Source organism: Zingiber officinale, chromosome 2A (genome assembly GCF_018446385.1).
Source record: "Zingiber officinale cultivar Zhangliang chromosome 2A, Zo_v1.1, whole genome shotgun sequence".
NCBI classification, from domain to species: Eukaryota; Viridiplantae; Streptophyta; class Magnoliopsida; order Zingiberales; family Zingiberaceae; genus Zingiber; species Zingiber officinale.
This window is the reverse complement of record NC_055988.1, coordinates 6,067,571-6,091,088: the sequence shown is the minus strand read 5'-3', so window position 1 is coordinate 6,091,088 and position 23,518 is coordinate 6,067,571. Positions and strand designations below refer to the sequence as shown.

The 23,518-nt window shown below is 39.2% G+C and overlaps 1 protein-coding gene and 1 pseudogene across 1 annotated transcript; both read right to left on the bottom strand.

Annotated features, from left to right (window-relative positions):
• Window positions 1-1,169: 1,169 nt before the first annotated feature.
• On the bottom strand, window positions 1,170-2,424 carry LOC122043507 (annotated as a pseudogene).
• A 4,426-nt stretch (window positions 2,425-6,850) lies between these two features.
• Window positions 6,851-8,272, bottom strand: LOC122043506 (aspartic proteinase CDR1-like). The gene is made up of 2 exons (XM_042604140.1): window positions 8,037-8,272; window positions 6,851-7,952 (listed from the first exon to the last, which is right to left on the bottom strand). The coding sequence occupies exons 1-2, from the start codon at window positions 8,270-8,272 to the stop codon at window positions 6,851-6,853; spliced, it is 1,338 nt and encodes a 445-aa protein (XP_042460074.1).
• Window positions 8,273-23,518: the final 15,246 nt, after the last annotated feature.

The window sequence follows — 23,518 nt, the reverse complement described above, 5'->3', positions numbered from 1 at the left end:
AGTCCAATTCGGGCCCGTCCGTATATAAAGATCCGTAGTATATCAAATTTGTATATATATATATACACATCGTATACTTTGTTCACATACACGTCATATACTTTGTTCACACTAAAAATTTTTAAATTTGAAATTTTTATTATACTTAATACTATATGTAATTTCTAAATTCTATTGGTAAAATCCTAAATAATTTAACCACAAGTAAAATAAAAACAATAATTAAAAAATAAAAGAAAAAGAAAAAAAATACTACTGTTTGTCGCAGACCAACGCCCCATTCTCTCTTGATTGGCTAAGGTTGATCGGGCAGACTCTGAGGAGGCTAGCGTTGTAATTTGCTAGTTGACTCTAAAGTTCCATTCTCTCTTGACATACTATCATAACCCATTTAGGGCTCCTGAGAACATGGGCTATCTATGTTGGGCTTATTTTCTAACTAACAGCCAAACATGCCTCTGGTCTGTCAGCCCATTTCACTATTAATATAATATGTGAATTTGTAAAGAGTCAAAAGATCGTATCTGTGTATAGATACATAATACATCGTCTTCATACTCATGATGTGACTGTTAGATATGATAGAAGAGATGATGTCTCATTTAATATGAAAATTGTGAGAGACATTATAAAAATAAGTCATTCTCCGCTAATACAAATATGCACGCGCATAGTCTCGTACTTTCTTCCATTTACGTCACTATTTTGCTTCCTTGATTTTTAACTTAATCTTCGGAGTAGTTGTGCCAAAGATCCCCTTTGATAATATTTATTGATAATTCTCAGAGTTATTAAGCGGAATTTTTATTCCCAATCAATTTCTATGCCAATTCACCGGTGGTCCACGACTCACCGCGATCAAGGCATTTGGATGAGTGTAATCGTTTTGCTATAAATTGTCAAATTTTTTGAAAATTGAAGAGCGTTCTAAAAATTTTCATGAAAATGGGAGCAATTTTTACTAAATTTAGTAAAGACATTTATTCACCAGTCACTGGTGGTCCACAGCTTGCTCACCACGATCAGAGCGTTTGGATGAATGTAATAATTTTTTCAACGAATTGTCATTTTTCTTTTGAAAATTGAAGAGCGATCTAAAAATTCTCATGAAAACGGGAGCATATTTTACTAAATTTAGTAAAGATATTTATTCGCCGGAAACATGAACCCTAAAGCTTAGTGCAATCGGCGCTAACGAATGTCACTGCCGGGATATCAAGATCGTACCCAACGTGTAAATTTTGCTGAGCCAAGTTCCCAAATATCGGCAAGCCAGAGCCAGAATTCGCCACCGCGAGGCAAACCACGTCTCCGGAGATCACGTCGACACCTGCTGCACCAAACTCGAGATCACGTCGGCGGGAAAGTAGTTTAGGGTCGTGCTGGAGTCGATGATGATGTTGCCTGTCTTTAATCCACGGGCGGAAGGTGGGACTGGGACCGAGCCGGCACCGTCGACTATGATCTCTTCTAGCCGGAGGACGAAGAAGGCACCTTCCACCGTCATCGGGGTGGTGACCGTGCTTCCGGCGACCACCCCGGCGGAGCCGAAGATGACTTTGCTGCTGGCCTGCGTGTCTGACTTGGGAACCAGACAATAAGAGAAGTATTTCTTGTCGAGAGAGCGAACGATCTGTGAGACGAGAGAGACGGGGCCGCCACCGAGTCCTGCCAAACCGGCGGTGCGGCTGCTGAAGGAGCCGCTACTCTGGGAGTTGCAGCCGAAGGCGATATTGGAGAAGACGAGCGGAGACCCCGCGGAGGAGTCGAAAGTGAGGTCATCGGTGGCGAGGACGCCATCAATATTTGACCCGTCTTGGTAGGCATAATGGTATTCACAGGAGCTGCCGGCGCGGCAAGCGCCGCCGGAGAAGGCCTTGCAAAGGTTGGAGGTGCAGGGTAGCGTCCGGTAGGAGGAGGACTTGCGCGGATTGAATACGGCGTCTTCTGCCTGTAGCACTTGGTGCAGGGGACGCAGTTCGCCCAGGTGAGGTCGCTGCCGGTGCCAACGACGGCCAGGAAGGAGAACGGCGGCGTGCCGACACGAAGCTCCATCAGATACTCGAACGTGTCGGGCACCAACTTGGAGACCGCGGCGGACGGCTCTATGACACTGCAACTCAATAATTATCATTCAAAATTATTTTTTTTAATTTAAAAATAAATAAATAAAAATTGAAAACCAAAAAAAGTATACCTTTTTCTCTGCACACGTGCAGCAATCTGGCGGGCTTGGTGGGCGGATCGATAGATTGAGGCACGTGCGCGATCTACTGACGTGGCAGAGTGATTGTAGAATGGAGATTTAGGGGAGTCGCGATGGATAAGCTCGATGCTAAAACTTGCGGCTGTCGTCGCCGTCGCCGTCGCCGTTGTCATTGCGGCCGCCGCCATAGAGAGGGCAAGTAAAATCACGATCGTCATGTTTTCTATCGACGAAATCAAAGAGTGGCTAGGAGTGAAAGAGCGTGCAACGTCGGTATTACTTGGTGAGGTTAAAGAATTTATAATAGAGGTTTCTATATTTATTTGGAAGGAAAATTAGTGTAAAAAGAAATATTAATGACATTTGAATGATGTAAAAATATATATAAGTTAATGCAACGTAATTTCGGCTACATTCCATTTTTCAACTTTTTAAAAAATTCCTTTTAATGCAAAGAGAATAAAAATAAAAAAACATTTCTTTTATATATATATATATATAAAAAGTTGTTTGTTGCATAAACTAGACTTGTTTTTCTTAGATGTAAAAAATAGTATAATTTATATAGTTAGTGGTAATTTGAACCAATTGATAATTGAAAAAAAAATAATGTATAAAAATAGGAAGTAATTAAGAGAATTTATTTTAGACTTGGATAAATGATAATTAGAAAAGGAAGGCTCAATATGATAATTAGGAAATTAATTATATGTTTGCAAACATTCGTTAAATATTCACTTCTAATTTTATGAAAATGGAAAAAGAATAAAAGTTGTCTTATCAAATAGATCTAAATCTTTCTCATTTTCCTTACAAATCATAGAACAAGAAAAAAAAATAATTTTGCGAAATATTTACTCTTCCATTTAAAGAAAATGATTTCATTTAACGGTGAATCATATATAATTAGATAGTTAATTAATGCATTCATATTAATAAAATATTTAACATTATTATTGATCTTATATGAAATCTTGAGAGATGATGCACTGCATCCGGTGGACAATTTGTTGACTGTTAGAAGACTTTTCGATGGATAATTTGTTCATAAATGTACTTTTTTTTTTGTCGTTTATACCTCTCATCATTATTGAAGTTTGTTAAAGGAATATGTTGTTATCATCATTTAGCTTAGCAGGAACATGATAACTTGAAGAAGTCTACGGAAGAATATTTCCCGACATGCTTTGCTGAGTTATTATGATGTTGTTGAATGTTGTCTATTAAGTATATCTCGGTCGATCATTAAGGTCGGTCGTATTTATGCTTCCTTTTGTATGATTCTACTCCGTCGAGTGTCAAATTCTATATAAAATGTTGATGTAGGTTGCATTAATAATCTAATTTTGATATATGACAAATAAGTTAAAGTTAGATGTCATGTTTGTCTAACCTTTCTACCAAGTGTGCAGGAGTTGATTTGTCTGAAGGACCTGACACCAGACTGAAATCTAACTAGGTCTGTGGGACCCGATAATTGGTGAGAAGTCCAGATAGGTCCGCGGGGCCCGATATCTAACGGAAAGTCCGGTTGGGTCCGCTGGGCCTGACAACCGGTCGAAGTCCAGTTGGGTCTACGAACCTGACAACTGGCAGGAAGACCTGGTGGATCAACAGCAAGTCAAGTGACTGCAAAGGGTATGTCATTGAAGGAGATAGATCTGGTGAGGACGCGTTCCTCGTTGAGGGAATTGTAGGCATCGATCCAACTTACCTTCATTTGGGAAGTCTAAGTTGAGATCTTGACTAGATCCTGGTCTCAGGGAGATAGAATCTAATTACTACTCTTGTTTTATCATTTTGCACTAACTCTATTTTGCAGGGTTAATATACTTTCTACTTTGCCTGGACTAACCCTTTTTTGCAGGGAAGAAAAGAGATTGCTGAAGAAAAGGACAGTCCGAGTGCTAGGAGCTAGTCCAGGTGCCTAGACTTGTTTTTCCCAGGTGGGGTGAAGGCGCCTTGGTGGCCCGGGCTCCCGGAGTCAGTCCAGGCGCCCGGCCCTGAAATTTCATCCACAAGCTGATGTGGAGCGTGTCAATTGGCCGAGACACGTGGTCTAGGCGCCCGGAGGTGTTTCAAGCGCCCGAAGTTGACCTATATAAGGGCCCTCAACCCGGAGCTTCAGAAGAACAACTACTACAAGCTTTCTACTTGCTCGGTTCTCCGAAAAGGCTCCCGTAACACTGTTACGCTCCACTGACAACTAGCGATCACGTTGTTTCTCTTTTTCTGTTGTTGGTATTTCTACTTTTAGTTCCTGTACTTGATGTGTAATTATTCGAACTAATAGTGAATTGTCCAACGAAGGCATTCAATGAGTGCGGGCCTTGGAGTAGGAGTCGACGAAGGCTCCGAACCAAGTAAAACTTGGTCTTGTTAGCATTGTAATTATTTCTGCTATATACTCTATTTAGTTTTAATTTTCGACAATCGCTATTCCCCCCCCCCCCCCCCCCCCTCCACCCCTAGCATTCTTTCTGATCCAACAAGTGGTATAAGAGCGAGTACTGCTTTGAATTGGTGCAACCATCAATTAGGTAAGGGGTGATTTTTTCATTTTCGGTTTTGAGCTTTTTCAAGACAATCCAAATTGGTAAACTTACCTCTTTTGGATAGATTTTTCGCTGCAAACCGCTCTAAATTAGTGCAACACCAATTGAGTTTTTTTTTTTAAAATTCTTATTTTCTCCCACACTACTAATCCAAGACTAAGCCTTGGGACCTTTTTTTTTTCTTTTATGTGTGCAAGGTTCCTCAATTGCCTAATCTGAAGGATACAACATTGTTTGCCCTCCTCTCTTCAACATGGATGATTTTCCTTATTGAAAAAAATAGATGGAGATGTATTTAAAGACCAACATCGATCAGTGGTTCATTATCTGACGAGGGTATCAGGCGTCGATAGATGAAGGAACAAAGGTACCTATTGATCCAGAAAGATGGACTCCGGACGACAAGAAAAAGGCTCAGATCAACTCAAAGACAATGAACATGATCCAATGCGGCATAACCAAGGAAGAACTGAACCACGCCGACCCGTTCGAGAATGCCAAGGAATTATGGGACAAGCTCATCAAACTACACGAAGGGACCCCCACCTCGAAGGTAACGAAACACTACCTACTCCTAAATTCTTTATTTAATATAAAAATATAGGATGGAGAAACCGCAATCCAACTATATGCAAGAATCAAGGACATCCTGCGGATGTTTTTCACATCATCCTTCATCGACTCAAGGATCCAAGCCTTTGGATGAGCTTTCCAAATTTGGCCGCACCAAGCTCCTCATGTGTATTTCACCAAGTCCTGTATGACTCAAACACATATATCAAACCAATATGAAAGTCTAACTTAAATTCTTTGACACACACATCAAAACCATAATTGTATCAATCAAACTTAGGTTGATTGCACCAACAAAGCTCTCAAAGGACTCCACTCCCAGACTCTGTCAAACACTCATGGGGCTCTACTCCTCGTTCTATCCTAATTGGCCAAGCCGATCAAACAGGCTCTCAAGAGGCTCTACTCCCCAGATCTGTCGGATGCTCATCGGGCTCTGCTCCACATTCTCTCCCAATCAGCTAAGGCCGATTGGACAGGCTCTCAAGGGGTTAGCATTGTAATTTGCTAGTTGACTCTAAAGCTCAACTCCCTCTTGAGATACTATCACAACCCATTTAGGGTTCCTCAGAAAGTGGGCTACCTATGCTGAGCTCATCTTTTAACTAGCAACCCAACATGCCTTAGGTCTATGAGCACATTTTACCATTAATACAACACATGAGTTTATCAGAGAGTCAGAAGATCGTATCTGTGTATAGATACACAATACACCCTCCCCACTCATGATGTGACTATTGGATACGGTAGAAGCATGACGATGAGATAAGTTATCTAACAATGAGATGATGTCTCATTAAATGTAAAAATTGTGAGGTATTATGAAAGAGGGTCATTCTCCGTTGATACAAATGTGCGTGCATAACCTTATATAGGGGGTGTAATCGAGCCGAGCCGAACTCTTGAATGTTTGAATTTGACTCGTTTATAATCGAACTGAGGTCGAGCTTTATTTAGCGAATATATTCATAGCTCACGAGCTTATTCGAGTTTTTATCATAGTCTAAAAATTATATTATATATTTATAGAAAATTATAAAATTCTTATTAAAATTTATAATTTTATTCTAATAAATAAATTTAATATATTTGTCTATATGTTTCATAAGTAGAGTGTAAAATTTATAAATTCTACATCAAAATTATTATTTTTTATTTAAAAATTAATTCATGAGTTTAACAAACGTGTTCACGAGCTAACGAACCGAGTATTATGAAACTTGAACTTTATTTATTTATCTTATCGAATCTCATTAAATAAATTTTTATTAAATTAAATTTCAAATAGCTCACGAGTGACTTAATTCATTTACATCCTTAATCTCGTACTCTCTTTCATTTAGACCACTAATTTACTACCCCACATTTTATTTTTTGTTCGGATGTCAGAGACCTTTATTTCTAATCAACTTTTATGCCAATTCACCGGTGGTCCGCGGCTAAAAAATTCTCGAGAAAAAATGGAGCAATTTTCACAAAATTTAGAAAAGACATTTATTCGCCGCAAACATGAACCCTAAAGCTTAGTGCAATCGGCGCTAGCGAAGGACACTGCCGGGATATCGAGATCGTACCCAACGTGTAAATTTTGCTGAGCCAAGTTCCCAAATATCGGCGTGGCAGAATCCGCCACCGCGAGGCAAACCATCTGTCCGGCGAAGGACACTTCATCCATGAACATAGTCTTCGGGCTCAGCCTCACCGACGCCTCTCCGGCGAACTTGAACGTGATAAACGGTAACTTCTGCCTGTCGGCCTCACCAGTCACCGTGAAGCACAGCGGCAGAGTGCCGTCCGGATCAGTAGCCTTGGGCAGGCTGACCACCCTCGACACCTCCTGCACCAAACTCGAGAGCACGCCATCAGGCAAGAAGTTTACGGTCGTGCCGGAGTCGATGATGATGTTGCCTGTCGTTAATCCAGGGGCGGAAGGCGGGACTGGGACCGAGCCAGCACCGTCGACTATGATCTCTTCTAGCCGGAGGACGAAGAAGGCACCTTCCACCGTCATCGGGGTGGTGACCTTGCTTCCGGCGACCACCCCGGCGGAGCCGAAGATGACTTTGCTGCTGGCCTGCGTGTCTGACTTGGGAACCAGACAATAAGAGAAGTATTTCTTGTCGAGAGTGGGAACGATCTGTGAGACGAGAGAGACGGGACCGCCGCCGAGCCCTGCCATACCGGCGGTGCGGCTGCTGAAGGAGCCGCCGCTCTTGGAGTTACAGCCGAAGGCGATATTGGAGAAGACGACTGGAGACCCGGCGGAGGAGTCAAAAGTGAGGTCCTCGGTGCCGAGGACGCCGTCGATATTCGACCTGTCTTGGTAGGCATAATGATATTCGCAGGAGCTGCCGGCGCCGCAAGCGATGGTGGGGAGGGCCTTGCAAAGGTTGGAGTCGCAGGGGAGCGTCCGGTAGGAGGAGGAGTTGCGCGGATCGAATAACGGCGCCGTCTGCCTGTAGCAGTCGGTGCAAGGGACACAGTTCGCCCAGATGAGGTCGCTGCCGGTGTCGACGATGGCCAGGATGGAGAACGGCGGCGTGCCGACACGAAGCTCCATCAGATACTCGAACGAGTCGGGGACAACCCTGGAGGCCGCGTCGGACGGCTCGATGCCACTGCAACCCGACAATTATCATTCAATTTTTTTTTCAATTTAAAAATAAATAAATAAAAATTGGAAAATAAAAAAAATATTATACCCTTTTCTTTGCACACGTGCAGCAATCCGTCGGGCTTCGTGGACGGATCGATAGATTGCGGCACGTGAGCGATCTACTGATGTGGCAGAGTGATTGTAGAACGGAGATTTAGGAGAGTCGCGATGGATAAGCTCGATGCTAAAACTTGCGGTTGCCGCCGCCGCCGTCGCCGTTGTCGTCGTTGTCATTGCGACCGCAGCCGCCACAGAGAGCGCAAGTAAAATCACGATCGTCATGTTTTCTATCAAGGAAACAGAAGAGAGACGAGGAGTGAGAGAGCGTGCGACGTCGTATTACTCGGCAAGGTTTCAGAATTTTATAACTGAGGTTTCTATGTTTATTTGGAAGCAAAATTATTGTTAAAGAAAATATTAATCACATTTGATTTGATGGAGAAAATTAGTCCTGTAATTTGTATATTTTTCAATTTTAATTTTATTATAAATTAATTTACGTTGTTAGTCCTGTAACTTGTAATATTTTTCAATTTCAGTCATTTTTCTTCTAAAATTGAAATTTTTCAATGGAAAATGATTAATTTGTGATTGGAATATAAAAAACATATGGATCATAAAAAATCAAAATCCCCAAATTAAATTTACCACTCATCATTTCCGTTGAAAATGTTCAATTTTAGAGGAAAAATGACTGAAATTTAAAAATATTATAAGCTACATGACTAAAAATGTAAATTGACTCATAAGAGGACTAAAATTGAAACAAGTATAAGTTACAGAATTAAAAACATATTTTTCTCAATTTGATGTGTATAAGTTAATGTAACGTAATTTTAGCTTGATTAACATTACATTTTTCAACTTTTTTTTAAAATTTATTTTAATGCAAAGAAAATGAAAATACAAATTTTTTTTCTTCCATTTTTTATATTTATATATTTTTTTAAAAAAAGTTATTTGTCGCACAAACTCATTTGAACAAATTGATAAGTGAAAAAGTAAATAAGGTATATAAAAATAGGAAGTATAACTGAGAGAATTTATTTTAAACTTGCATAAATGATAATTAGAAAAGGAAGACTCAATATCATAATTAGGAAATAAATTATATGTTTGCAAACACTCTTTAAATATTCATTTCTAATTTTATGAAAAAAGAAAAAAAGGAAAAAAAAAATTATCTTACCGAATAGGCCTAAATCTTTCTCATTTTCCTTACCAATAATAGAAGAAGAAAAAATAATTTTGAGAAATATTTACTCTTCCATTAAAAAAACATGATTTCATTTAAAGGCGAATCATATATAATTAGATAGTTAATTAATGCCAATGTTCAATTTCTTGGCATTAATACTAATAAAAGATTTAACATTATTATTGTAGTAATGTATTAATTGATAGCTAATTTATCAGAACACACTCACTTAATTAATAATTTTTTCTATCAAAAATGAGAAAAGATTCACATGAAATAACTGTTCGCAGATCTTGTGAAGGAAACCAGTGTATTTTTTTAGTAAATACTTTTTTAATAAATAAAACTTGTATAAATCATAAATTCAAGAATACATAATATTCAGGAATTAAAAACAATTTGATAAAATATCAGATTCGAATACATTTCTACAATCCTCTGCACATGAATCTACATACTTCTATAGATCCTCTCGCAATGAAGGCCTTTGTTTTTAATAAAAATTGATTATTGGGACACCTTTCAATATTCCCATTTAATTACAACATGTTTTAGTATATACCTCAGGATAGATGCCTAATAAAATCGGATTCAAGAAAAGAGAAAGATATCCTCAATTAACTAGGGGGAATGATTTTGGTTGATTCTTTTTTTTTAATCTAATTATTCAATTTTTGGAACTAATTAATTTTAAAGATGATTAATTTAATTCTATGAAAATTTTCATCTACTATCAAAATAAATCACGAAATACTCATAAAAATTTCGTGATTTATCATCTAACTTGAGAAAAATCATTACAATGCACGTCTGATTAACTACTGAAAGGGTCTAACTCAGCCCCGGTCCTAACATTCAGGAGGCCCTGGGCAAAATGATAAAATAGGCCCTAATTTTTTTAATAAAGTAAAATTTATTTACAATGACTTCTTCTAACTTTCCTAGAAGCAAAATCATCTATAATATTATTAATTTCAAGATTTTCTAAAATCTCCTTTTCAATAGATAAAATTGCTAATCCATTCAATCTCTCTTGCGACATCGTTGATCTCATGTATGTTTTCAGTAATTTTAATTTTGAGAAACTTCTTTCAGCTGATCCTACAGTAACAGGCATAGTCAACAATATTCTATAAGCAATTGCAACATTTGGATAACAATCTATATTTTTTACAAAATTAAGAATATCAATTGCCGACATTATCTCATTTGGTAAAGTTAGTTGTAGTATTTTTAATTCTGTAAACAAATCATCTAACTCAACATCTAATGAATTATCATGCGTAAAAGTGGATGTCAGATTAACACAACATTTTCTCAACTCATCATTATCTAATGATTTTAATGTTTTCGAATCAAACAAAAAACCAAATATATTTTCAAATGTTTTCATTTCATCAAATCTACTTTTCAAAGAAGAAATTGCCATGTCTACAATAATCACAAAATAATCAATTCTAAAAGATTCTTCAGGTGATAGTGAAATTTCATCATTTTCTTTCTCATCAAATTGTTTTTTTCTAAAAATACGACGTTTCGTTGAAAATACTGGCTCTATATTCATATCAGATGCAAGACTTTTAGCAATAGTCAAACTTGTTGCAAAACCATCATTCCTATATTTTTCAAAATATGATATTATACCATCTAATTGTTTCATAGCAGAATCAATGCACATAGATTTTGATTGTAACTTCTTACTTATCATGTTTATAGCAAATAAAATATCATACCAAGTAAAAATTCAAAACTTTCAATTGAGTTAACTATACTTTCAGCTTCACTCTTAGACTTTGCATCATCACAATGTCATATAACTCTAATAAAGCACTTTGCACTTCAAGAGCTTGAAACCTAATAGCTTGAACACTTTTAATACGACTTTCCCAACGCGTGTTTGAAAAAGATTTGACAGTTAATCCTTTCACATTATTAAGTAAAACTTTCCATCTTTTAGGAGAACTTGAAAACAATGTATATATGCGTTGAACTACTCCAAAAAAAGAAACGGCTTTAACACAAGAATGTGCCATATCACTAAGAGTCAAATTAAGACTATGACAAGCACATGGCATGTATAATGCTCTTGGATTTATTTCAAGCAATCTCTTTTGAACTCCTTGGTGTTTTCCTTTCATATTAGAACCATTATCGTAACCTTGACCTCTAATATTTTCAATACTAAGATCAAGTGATTTCAAAACTTTTTTTAATTCATTAAAAAGTCCAAGACTAGACGTATCATTAACTTTTAGAAACTCTAAAAAAATACTCTTCTATTTTCACATTGCTAGATGACATATTAACACATCGTACTATGAAAGTCATTTGTTCTTGATGACTAATATCCGGAGTACAATCAAGAATTATTGAAAAATATTTTGCCTCCTTAATTTTCTTAATGATAATACTTCTAACATTATCGGCTAAAAGAGAAATCAACTCATTCTGAATTTTATGACCAAGATAATGATGATGAATTTCATTATTTTGAATGCGTCTAATATGATCTTGCATCACAACGTCAAATTCAGCAATCATTTCAATCAATCCTAAAAAGTTTCCATTACTTTCTTGATATAGTTTCTCATTAGATCCCCGAAAAGCCAAACAATGTTTAGAAAGACATTTTACAATTGCTAATATTCTTGTAAGAACTTGTCTCCAACGCTCTCTTTCTTTAGAAATTTCTCGTTGTAGATCTTTATCAATTGTTTCATTTTTATCTAATCTCATTTTTAATTCCTTCCAAGAGTTCATATTAGTTATATGTTCAATAGAATTTTCATGTTCTTTAAGTCGTTCACTGATATGTTTCCAATCTCTAAACCCATCATTCGTTAAAGAACTTCTATTGTTTTCAGATTTAAATAACTTGCAACAAAAACAATAAACTTTATCTACATGTTTACTATATATCAACCACTTTCGATCTCTTTCCTCTCCATTACTTAACTTTTTAAAATAATAAGTACTTGAAAAATGTCTAGAGTAGTGATCAAAAGGAAATGTGAGATTTATTTCTCTTATAGGCCACTTTTCAACTAAAATATCACGTGCATTGTTATCAAGATTATCCCAATTTCTTGGGTCATATATATCAAGTGGAGGAATAAATTGTTTATCAATATTATTATTCTCATTATCTATTACATTAGTAACATCTTCATGCTCTCTTAAATTATTTTTATCTTCATTAACATCATGAATTTCATTAGATTCATCATTAACATCATGAATTTCATTAGACTCCTCGCTAACATCATGTATTTCTTTAGACTCATTTACATTATCCCTATTTAAAATTTCTATATTTTCATTAGAACTTGTACTTTTAACAAAGAATTTATTAAGAGCGCCTCTTTGTGATTCAGTTAATTGTTCTAATCTTTTTTTTTTTTTTCTTTTTTCACATCCAGAAATATGTTTTTTAGGTAACATATTATAATTCACAAAATCATAATTAAAAAGCTATAATTTAAATCAACTTAATCTGAGTATAAAAGGAATAATAGCACCTGGATTGAAATTATTTGTAGGCTTAGCACTTAGCAGCTTAAGCACCTCGCCTCGGACACGGTCGACTGTAGTAAAACACCTGTTATTAATTTAATAATTAAGTCAACATTAAATTCCAAATTTACAATTAATTAATTAACAAAAAATTCATATTCTATGAACAATTAGCTAATTAACAAAAAAAAAATCCTAGTACAACACCGTGTAGAGTCTGTAGACTTGCAATCGTCGGCTCGCAAGTCGCAACAGAGCGGAGCAGCCGTGTAGAGCAGAGGCGGAGCGATTCGAGGACTCAAAGTCAGAGGAGCAGGAGAGCAGCTGAACAGAACAGCCGAACAGGCCCTGGCAGCGGTAGGGAAGCGGCGTTTTCTTCTTCAGCAGTTCAGCTCCTCCGTCCTCCGATGCCGCTTGGTGCGCCGAGTAGTACGCCTCGTGCAGTCGTGCGTCGGGGGCAGTGTGTTTCCGGCAGTGGCGCGACCGCGCGGGGGAGAGCGGAGTATTGGCGGAGAGGGTCCCTGCTGTCCCTCTATCGCGCGGCCCTTCGATGCGCTCGGAGCAGCAGCCGTCGGCCGACGGAGGTGAAGGAGAGTACGCAGTCTCGCAGCGGCGCAGCCGAACGGAGTGATTTCGCCAAAGGAGCAGCGCCGACGATGGATTTCGTGGAGTAGTAGCCGGCGCCCGGCGGATGTAAAAAGCACGGATGCAAAAGGAAGGATGTGAAAAGTAAAAGGAAAGTAAGCACTGAGAAATAACCGGCGGATGCAAAAGCCAAAAAGCAAAAGGAAGCAAAAGGAACGTTGGCAGCTGTCGGCGGATCCAAAAGTCAAAAAGCAAACTGAAAATAACAGCAGCCGGCGGATGCAAAAAAAAAAAAAAACAAAAGAAAATAACATTTAACCTAATTATTAAATACATATTTATCTGTAAATTTGGGCCCCCAAAATATTGGGCCCTGGGCAGACGCCCAGGACCGCCCGGCCTCTGGGTCGGGCCTGGTCTAACTATTCCATCATAAACATAAAAAATAAAGAAGTTACAATATCAATGCCAATGGATGCTAGTTTTCGCAATCTATGAACACAACACATATAAAATAAATAAATAAAGATGTACAATTTTATATTCTAGGAATATAATAATTAAAAATTTTAATAATTTTTTTTTCCATCTTTCACGACTTAAAAAGAGCTTTCTACCAAAATAAGATCTTTGTTTTTTAAATCATCATATAGAATTCTATCATTCTCAATAATTTCGGGTAACATACCATAGTTATTCTTAATATATTATTTGATATTATTATCTCTTGTTACATACATTAAATTCTGAATTAGACCCATAATTATATGAACATGACAAGTGCGGATTGTAACGACTCTGTAGCTGTTATAAAATTAATTTACTATTTAATTAAAAATCTAAGCCTTTTAATAATTAATTTTGATTAAGCCTAAAACAAAATTATGTTAATATCTTTTTTATATTAAAAATAATTTAAAACTTTATTAGTAATTTTTTTGATTTTTTATATAAAATATATATTGTCATGTTTTTTTTTTAATTTCACATCATAACATCATTAATAGAGAAATTTCTATAAATATTTTGAACCGATTAAATTAGAAAGTATATCATTCTTGATTTTTTGGCTAAGCTAAGTGTAGTATTGTTCTGATCAATTTAATATATGATATAAAAAGTTAAATTAATTTTTTATAAGAAAGAATTCGTTATAATAACTTACTGCTAAATTTGAGGTACTAATTTACATACATATCCATGTATCATATTGCACATATAATGCATGTACACGATAGCCAGTAACAATTAAAGTGCATAAAAAAGTGAATAATTTGAAGAGAAAGTAAAGAAAGGAAAAGTATGATTTACTGGACTACTTGACCGAGCCATTAGATTATATTAACTTTGAGTATTGATTCTTCTTTTGACCACCACATTAATCAGTTTTTTTACTCTAAGTTTAGGAAATTTTTATGGATCGAATCAATCACCTCAAACTCGATGTTACCTAACTTAATTAATTATTTTTTTCTTACTCCAACTCCAATTTCAAAAGTCCTACCTCATTCACTGAAGGAGAATGATTCAACTGTGGAGGTTAGTAGCTGCGCGCTTTCAGATTTAGATCAATTAGAAGAGAGTAGCCTACCGAATCTTGACGGAAGACCGCTAATTATTTTTGAAAATATAATTAAAAAATATGCTATAAACAAAATAATATATTCAAAGTTTGAACTGTATAAATTCAAACTGATTCGGCAGTAAGGACGGGCCCCCCTTTGAGGGAAGTCAACACCACGTGAAGGTTAAAGGTCAAACGGCTGACCGGAATAGGGGGGGGGGGCGACCGGCCGAACGGGGACTAAGCGGAAGCAAAGAACCCGACAGGGAGTCGGGTCTCCGACGCTCATGGTGAACAGGGTCGTCGGGCCGAGCGGGTAGCCCGCTCGACCGAGGCATAAAGCAGTAATGCTGTGAACCGTTTCATCCGAGCACAAGACTTGGAATCTCCCGAGCGGATTAGTACCTACGTCCGATCGGACGTGATGGGACTGCCGAGCGGCCAGACGCTCGGCGCGGGAACAGAAGAGACAAAAGTGTTAGGACCAAAAGTAGCTAGAGGGGGGGGGGGGTGAATAGCTCGTCGCGTGCTCGTTGCTCGGCGTTGCTTGTTTCTTCAAGAATATGCAGCGGAAAATACAGAAACAAATACAACAACGCTAACACGGTTGGTTTATTTGGTATCCACCTCACAAGAGGTGACTAGTCCAAGGATCCACACCACGCACGCACCCTCCACTATGAAAACACTCCTTTTCGGTAACTACCGAGGGCGGAGAAGCCCTACAAGACTCTCAGTACAAGAAGAAAGGAAAGGGAAACAAAATACAAGCTTACTTATCATGATACATGTATAAATAACAAAATCAGAACTGATGGTTTACTGAAAATTCTGGAACTAAAACCCACTGAAAAATCCGAATCTGAATTGCTTAAATTACACGATAAAGAGACCTAAAACTGCAGGTTAACACAAGAAAACAACAACAGATCTAACAACATGGTTAACACAAGTTACTCCCACAAATCTTTACTGCATGTTTCAAAACTGAAGGATACCACATTCCGGGTTTAGAACTGTATGTTTAAAGGAATGAACAGAGAACTGCACAAATCCTAATACACAACAAACTTCAAAGGTTATTCTGTTCATGCCAATTTAGTAGCACCACCCGAATTGCACATCCAAACTAAGCTTACTGGAATCTAAGAATAAAACCTCTATAAAACTTGTTCACCACTTACACCTTTATAGAGCAATAGGGTTTTTAAGCAAGTTTCGACAGTAATGCAAAGAAGAAGGTAGAGTCTTGAAACTACTCTTAACTCTAGTGCAGATTTCTTCCTTGAGGTTCTAGAAGTCCACTTGCTCTCAGTTGACAGTTTCCTTTGTTAAGCAACTTATCTGTCAAAAGTGGACTTACACTATAATTGCCCTCATTAAGGTTTTACGTTTACTTAAGCTCTTGCATACTAAATGTTAGGACCAAAAGTAGCTAGAGGGGGGGGGGGGTGAATAGCTCGTCGCGTTCGCTCGGTGCTCGGTGTTGCTTGTTGTTGCTTGTTTCTTCAAGAATGCGCAGCGGAAAATACAGAAACAAATACAACAATGCTAACACGGTTGGTTTACTTGGTAGCCACCTCACAAGAGGTGACTAGTCCAAGGATCCACACCACGCACGCACCCTTCACTATGAAAACACTCCTTTTCGGTAACTACCGAGGGTGGAGAAGCCCTACAAAACTCTCAGTACAAGAAGAAAGGAAAGGGAAACAAAATACAAGCTTACAAGCTTACAATGAGTACAAAACCCTAACCCTAGCTTCTCTTCTTGCCTTCGATCCGCCTCTTGACTTGGAAAGCTTCCAAGATCCTTCAAGAACTGGCGATCTGATCTTTGAGAGCGCTGTGGAAGAGTTGGCGAGAGCTCTGGAGTGAATCGGAGAAGTTCTTCCGCAGCCATCGAACGCCTGCAGCTATAAACGACGCCAACGGTCGGATCCCGATCGATTCGAATGTTCCCAATCGATCGGGGAGGCTTTGGATCGATCCATGGATCGATCCAGAGCGCCTCTGTGCTCTGGAAACGCGCCTGGATCGATCCACGGATCGATCCAGCGCTTATCGCGCGAAGCAGCCGCGTCCCAATCGATCCACTGATCGATTGGGACCTCTGGATCGATCCACGGATCGATCCAGAAGCTTTCTGTTCGCTGGGACAGGTCTGGATCGATCCACTGATCGATCCAGCACTTGGTTTTTGTCCAAAACCAAGTCCTAAACCTCCCAAACCAACATCCGGTCAACCTTGACCTGTTGGTATGTCATGCCTAGCATCTAGTCACTCCCTTGACCTGCTAGGACTCCCTTACCAAGTGTCCGGTCAATCCCTTTGACCCACTTGGACTTTTCTCTGTGCCAAGTATCCGGTCAATCCCTTTGACCTACTTGGACTTTTCTCTGTGCCAAGTATCCGGTCAATCCCTTTGACATACTTGGACTTTTCTTTCATGCCAAGTATCCAGTCAATCCTTTGACCTACTTGGACTTCCCAACACCAGATGTCCGATCATCCTTGATCCATCTGGATTTTCCCTTGCCTGGCTTCACTCACCAGGACTTTCACCTAGCTTCACTCACTAGGGTTTTCCATCTGCCTAGCTTCACTCACTAGGACTTTCACCTGGCTTCACTCACCAGGGTTTTCCATCTGCCTAGCTTCACTCACCAGGACTTTCACCTAGCTTCACTCACTAGGACTTTCACCTGGCTTCACTCACCAGGACTTTCATCTGCCTAGCTTCACTCACTAGGACTTCCTTCTGCCTGGCTTCACTCACCAGGACTTCCTTCTGCCTGGCTTCACTCACCAGGACTTTTCTTCTGCCTGGCTTCACTCACCAGGACTTTCATTTTGCCTAATATCCCAGTTAGGACTTCCCAGTCAAGTATCCAGTCAACCTTGACCTACTTGACTCTTCTTCAATCAATATCTTATTGTCAAACATCTAAACCCAAACCAAGACTCAGCTTGGTTACCCAGGTCAACCTTGACCTGAGGGATATTGCACCAACAATCTCCCCCTTTTTGATGTTTGACAATACCACAATAACACTTACAATCCCTTATGTAAGTTAGGCTAATCCCATAGCCTCTTTCTTCATGCCACTAGGTAATGAAAGCATAAATTAAGCTCTTCATTCTCCCCCTAAGAGGGCAAACTCCCTCTAGGTAATGAAAGCCTAACTTACTCCCTTTCATGAGTCCTTTCATTCTCCCCCTATGACCTTCCCATAGGTAATGAAGGACTAAGCTTAACCATACATTCTCCCCCTATTGGCACACATCAACCCATCGTTGGACACACATCAACCTATGCTCCAATTCTGGGCACACTTCAACAAATCCATTTGTTGAAGACTCTCCCCCTGAAGAGTTGCTCATCGTTGTTCACAACATCACTCGTTGTGATCAACACGATAATGAAGGTCCCACACCCTTCATTTATCCTTAACTTCTCCCTCAATGTAGACAACTACCCAACCTTGAGCATTATCTACCACATGAGTGTCCACTTGAAATAATGAGGATATCCACTCCCCATTTCTCCCCATTTCAAGTTTAAATGCTCAACCTTGAGCAAGTTCACAACAGAAGGTTAACCACCTTCCAAGGTTCATGAAAAATAACTTTCATGTCTTTAAAGAGTCCCTCCCCCTAAAGACATGGTGGTAACTTCTGTCATTGCACCAACAATGACTTGGAATCCCTAAAACATTAGGAAACCCAAATTTTGAAGTTTTGAGGTTCAAATATTCAAAATTTGAAACAACCTCAACCTAAACTTCTACTTAGTCGTCGTTAACCAATCCGTCCTTGTTTTCAACATGAAAACACCCTTTGTATGTATACAAATGTATTTAAGGGGTTTGGAATGGTTACCTAGACTCAAAGAGGTTCAAAGATGCTGAAATCAGGCCTTCCCAGCCAAAATCAGCAACTTGGATCGATTGGAGTTGGGTTCCAATCGATTGAACCTTTCTGAATCGATCCACGGATCGATTCAGACTCCCTGGATCGATCGGCTGATCGATCCAGTGAGCTTCTGCTCGCGGGAATTGCCGTTTGAATCGATCCATGGATCGATTCATGGAACTCCAATCGATCCATGGATCGATCGGAGCTCTGATAGTTGCTGAAATTCCATTTCAGTCAACTTCAGAAACCCCTAGAAAATTCTACAAAAATCCAAAAATTATGAAATTTCGTGTAGACATTATTTAGGGCATACTTAATCATGGAAAAATAGCTTTCTATGAAAATACATCATATTTTCAAAGATTGACACAAACTTGAAAACTTGCAAAAACTTTAGTGTTTTTCTTCAAGTTTGTGTCTAACTATTCAATGGTGATTACTATCAAAAGATAGCCTTCACCAAGGTTTTCCAAAAACATTTTAAAAACATTTTCAAAACCAATATCCCATCATGTTCCTTGGGCATAATGCACATGACTTGTACATTAGCTTTCCCAATGATGGGAAAACACATAACTATGGGTTTTGATGAACCTAAAACTCAAAAGAATGCACTGAATTAACATCTTGAGTTTTGTTCATCATCCTAACATCTCACTTGTATATAATATGCACTAAAACACATACAAGTCACCTTATAGTCTTTGTGAGATGTAGATTTTGGTTTTGCCCTAATCTAGGGATCATGCATATTTATCTAGGCATTTTAGAGATATTAGACATCCACCCCAGGATGTCACTTGTTAATAAGTGTCGTTAAATGCCATTTGTCCTTAATTACAAGGAATTAAACTTAATGCATGATTATGTTATGGCATACATCAAAAGAAAATAGCTTTCAAAAGAAAGATTCCTATAACTACATGATGTATGTATGGCATGACATGGTATTTTTGTATTTTTCATGATAAGTCATGAATGCAAAATACAAATAAGATAAAATATGATGTCATGGCATATTATGGGCAAACAATCATGGCAAGATTTAGCATAAATAAAATATACCTAGATTAACTATCTAAGTATCCTTAAAGTCTTAGCTAATCCTAAAACTTAAACCCTAGATTGCCCAAAGTGCTTCAAGAGAGTGCCAAAACCTAAGTTTGCATTTCTTATTCCCTTGATTAATTTATGCCAATTAAAATAAACATGTCCTCAAATGTTGGCATATTCCATTTTTTTTTTTTTTAAGAGTAGCACTTTTAAATTTAAGGCCCGGATTGCCTTAAATTGCCTAAGAACATACCAAAACCCAACTTGATAGTTCTTATTAATTTTCCAATATGTGCCATTTAAAATTAAAATCAATTCTTCCACCATTAGGCACATTTTACTCTTTCAAGGAGTAATCAATAATTCCATTTCATTTTCAAAGGTTAACAAAAATCTTGAAAATGCTCCTTGAGTGTCAATTTCCTCAAAGTTGGGTTAACTACCCTTCTAATCGGAGTTGACACTCTCTAACCCATCTATGGGGTAGAGAAGATGCTCCTAGGAACCCAACACCTATTGGTGCTCCTTGGATGCTCTAGGTACTCACTAGGGATAACTTCCCTAAATACCTTCCTAGTGACCTTGTTGGGCTTCTTAGAAGCCTTGGTCACATTTTCTAGGTCAACTCTAGGGATAACCTCCCTTGTGACCTTGTTTGTGACTTTCTTAGACTTCTTAGAAGTCTTAGTCACATTTATTGCAAAAATACTCTTAGGGATGACTTCCCTAGTATTTTTGGCTTGACCACTAGACCTAGGGTTTGTTCCATAACTATATGGAACTCTATGGTAAGAGGGCACATCCTTCTTAGCCTTTGGTTTATATCCCAAACCTCTATGGCCATTGGATGGCTTTTGTTCCCCTAATCCTAGGTTATGCTCATTTTGCCCTAATAGGATATTTTCCATCCTTTTTAGGGTCTTTTCAATTTTATCAAGTCTTGACCTCAAGACTTGATTTTCCATCACTAAGTCCTTAGTTTTTGGTTTTCCATTAAGTTCATGAGCATTTTGGTTTCTAGGCTTGTATCTTACATCCTTAGAGTTATCGCCTAGGTTTTTACCTACATTCCTAGCCTTAGGGATAGTAGTTTTGGCATGTAGGGCCACATGCTTTTCCTTAAAGCCCTCATGCTTCCTATTCTTATGGTAAATCGCATTAAAATGATAAAAATTAGAACTATCATGCTTTTTACCATAATGTAAAGGAGTAGGCTCAATAAATGTTACCTTCTTCTTTACCTTGGAGGCTCCCCCTTGACTAATGCCTCCTTGAGCCTTGACCATCTTCTTCCCCTTGAGGCATTGACTCCGGTAATGCCCCTTTTGATTGCAAGAGAAGCATATGATATGCTCCTTGCTCTTCTTTGTTCCGGGAATGGTCTCCTCGGGCTTCTCCTTGCCCTTTTTTGTCACTTGACCCTTCTTCTTGGCCAAGTTGGGACACTTGCTCTTGTAGTGCCCACTTTCCCTACACTCAAAACATATTATATGATTTTTATTTTTAATTGAAACATTTATACCTTCTTGTGTAGGGATGACACTTGCTCCTCCATTTGCTATTTCTTGAATTTGAGGTGGCACCATCTTCTTCTTCTTCACTTGACCCGGATGTAGAAGCTTCTCCTTCTTCTTGATCCGGCGTCACCAAGAATTGCTCCCCCTCAATCCTAGAGGTGGAGGCTTCATCATCTTGAACATGAAACAAGGAGTATGCTCCCTCCTTGTTCCCTTCGGTGCATTCCCTTGAGGATGAAGCTTCTTGGATTTCCTCTTCTTCGGAGGTTGAGCATCTCTCAACCTCGGAGTCCTCCTCTTGGTCTTGCTCCAAAGAGTCACCCTCTCTGGATTCTTCATGATCTTGTACAGTGGAGGGGATCTCTTCATGAAGCTTGGCCAATTTGCTCCATAACTCCTTTGCATCTTCAAACTCTCCAATTTTGCAAAGGATGGTGCTTGGCAATAAATTGACCAAAAGCTTGGTCACTTTGTCATTTGCCTCGCACCTTTGAACTTGCTCCGGGCTCCATTTGCTTTTCTTTAGAACTTTGCCCTTTGAATTTCTTGGAGCCTTGAAGCCTTCCATTAGAGCAAACCATTGCTCTATCTCCATCATAAGAAAATTTTCGATTCTTGATTTCCAAGAATCGAAACTCGTAGAAGTGTATGGTGGAGCCACCCTTGTGTCAAATCCAAGTCCATCTTGGAATTGCATCTTGAAGTTGAGCTTGATAAAATCTTGAACTTGAAGAATTTGCTCCAACTTCTTCACCCTCTAGCTTTTCTTGTTATGCTTGACCCTTCCGGCGATGATTCCGGTGAAGAGCGGCCTTGCTCTGATACCACTTGTTAGGACCAAAAGTAGCTAGAGGGGGGGTGAATAGCTCGTCGCGTGCTCGTTGCTCGGCGTTGCTTGTTTCTTCAAGAATATGCAGCGGAAAATACAGAAACAAATACAACAACGCTAACACGGTTGGTTTACTTGGTATCCACCTCACAAGAGGTGACTAGTCCAAGGATCCACACCACGCACGCACCCTCCACTATGAAAACACTCCTTTTCGGTAACTACCGAGGGCGGAGAAGCCCTACAAGACTCTCAGTACAAGAAGAAAGGAAAGGGAAACAAAATACAAGCTTACAAGCTTACAATGAGTACAAAACCCTAACCCTAGCTTCTCTTCTTGCCTTTGATTCGCCTCTTGACTTGGAAAGCTTCCAAGATTCTTCAAGAACTGGCGATCTGATCTTTGAGAGTGCTGTGAAAGAGTTGGCGAAAGCTCTGGAGTGAATCGGAGAAGGGATGCTGCAGCCATCGAACGCCTGCAGCTATAAACGACGCCAACGGTCGGATCCCGATCGATTCGAATGTTCCCAATCGATCGGGGAGGCTTTGGATCGATCCATGGATCGATCCAGCGCCTATCGCACCCGCTGGATCGATCCACGGATCGATCCGGCCATTTCGGGAACCCCCAATCGATCCATCGATCGATTGGGACCTCTGATCGATCCACGGATCGATCCGAGCTTTCAGTCGGGATCGATCAGTGGATCGATCCAGAGCCTGGATCGATCCACTGATCGATCCAGCACTTGGTTTTTGTCCAAAACCAAGTCCTAAACCTCCCAAACCAACATCCGGTCAACCTTGACCTGTTGGTATGTCATGCCTAGCATCTAGTCACTCCACCTGCTAGGACTCCCTTACCAAGTGTCCGGTCAATCCCTTTGACTCACTTGGACTTTTCTCTGTGCCAAGTATCCGGTCAATCCCTTTGACCTACTTGGACTTTTCTCTGTGCCAAGTATCCGGTCAATCCCTTTGACCTACTTGGACTTTTCTTTCATGCCAAGTATCCAGTCAATCCTTTGACCTACTTGGACTTCCCAACACCAGATGTCCGATCATCCTTGATCCATCTGGATTTTCCCTTGCCTGGCTTCATTCACCAGGACTTTCACCTAGCTTCACTCACTAGGGTTTTCCATCTGCCTAGCTTCACTCACTAGGATTTTCACCTGGCTTCACTCACCAGGGTTTTCCATCTGCCTAGCTTCACTCACCAGGACTTTCACCTAGCTTCACTCACTAGGACTTTCACCTGGCTTCACTCACCAGGACTTTCATCTGCCTAGCTTCACTCACTAGGACTTCCTTCTGCCTGGCTTCACTCACCAGGACTTCCTTCTGCCT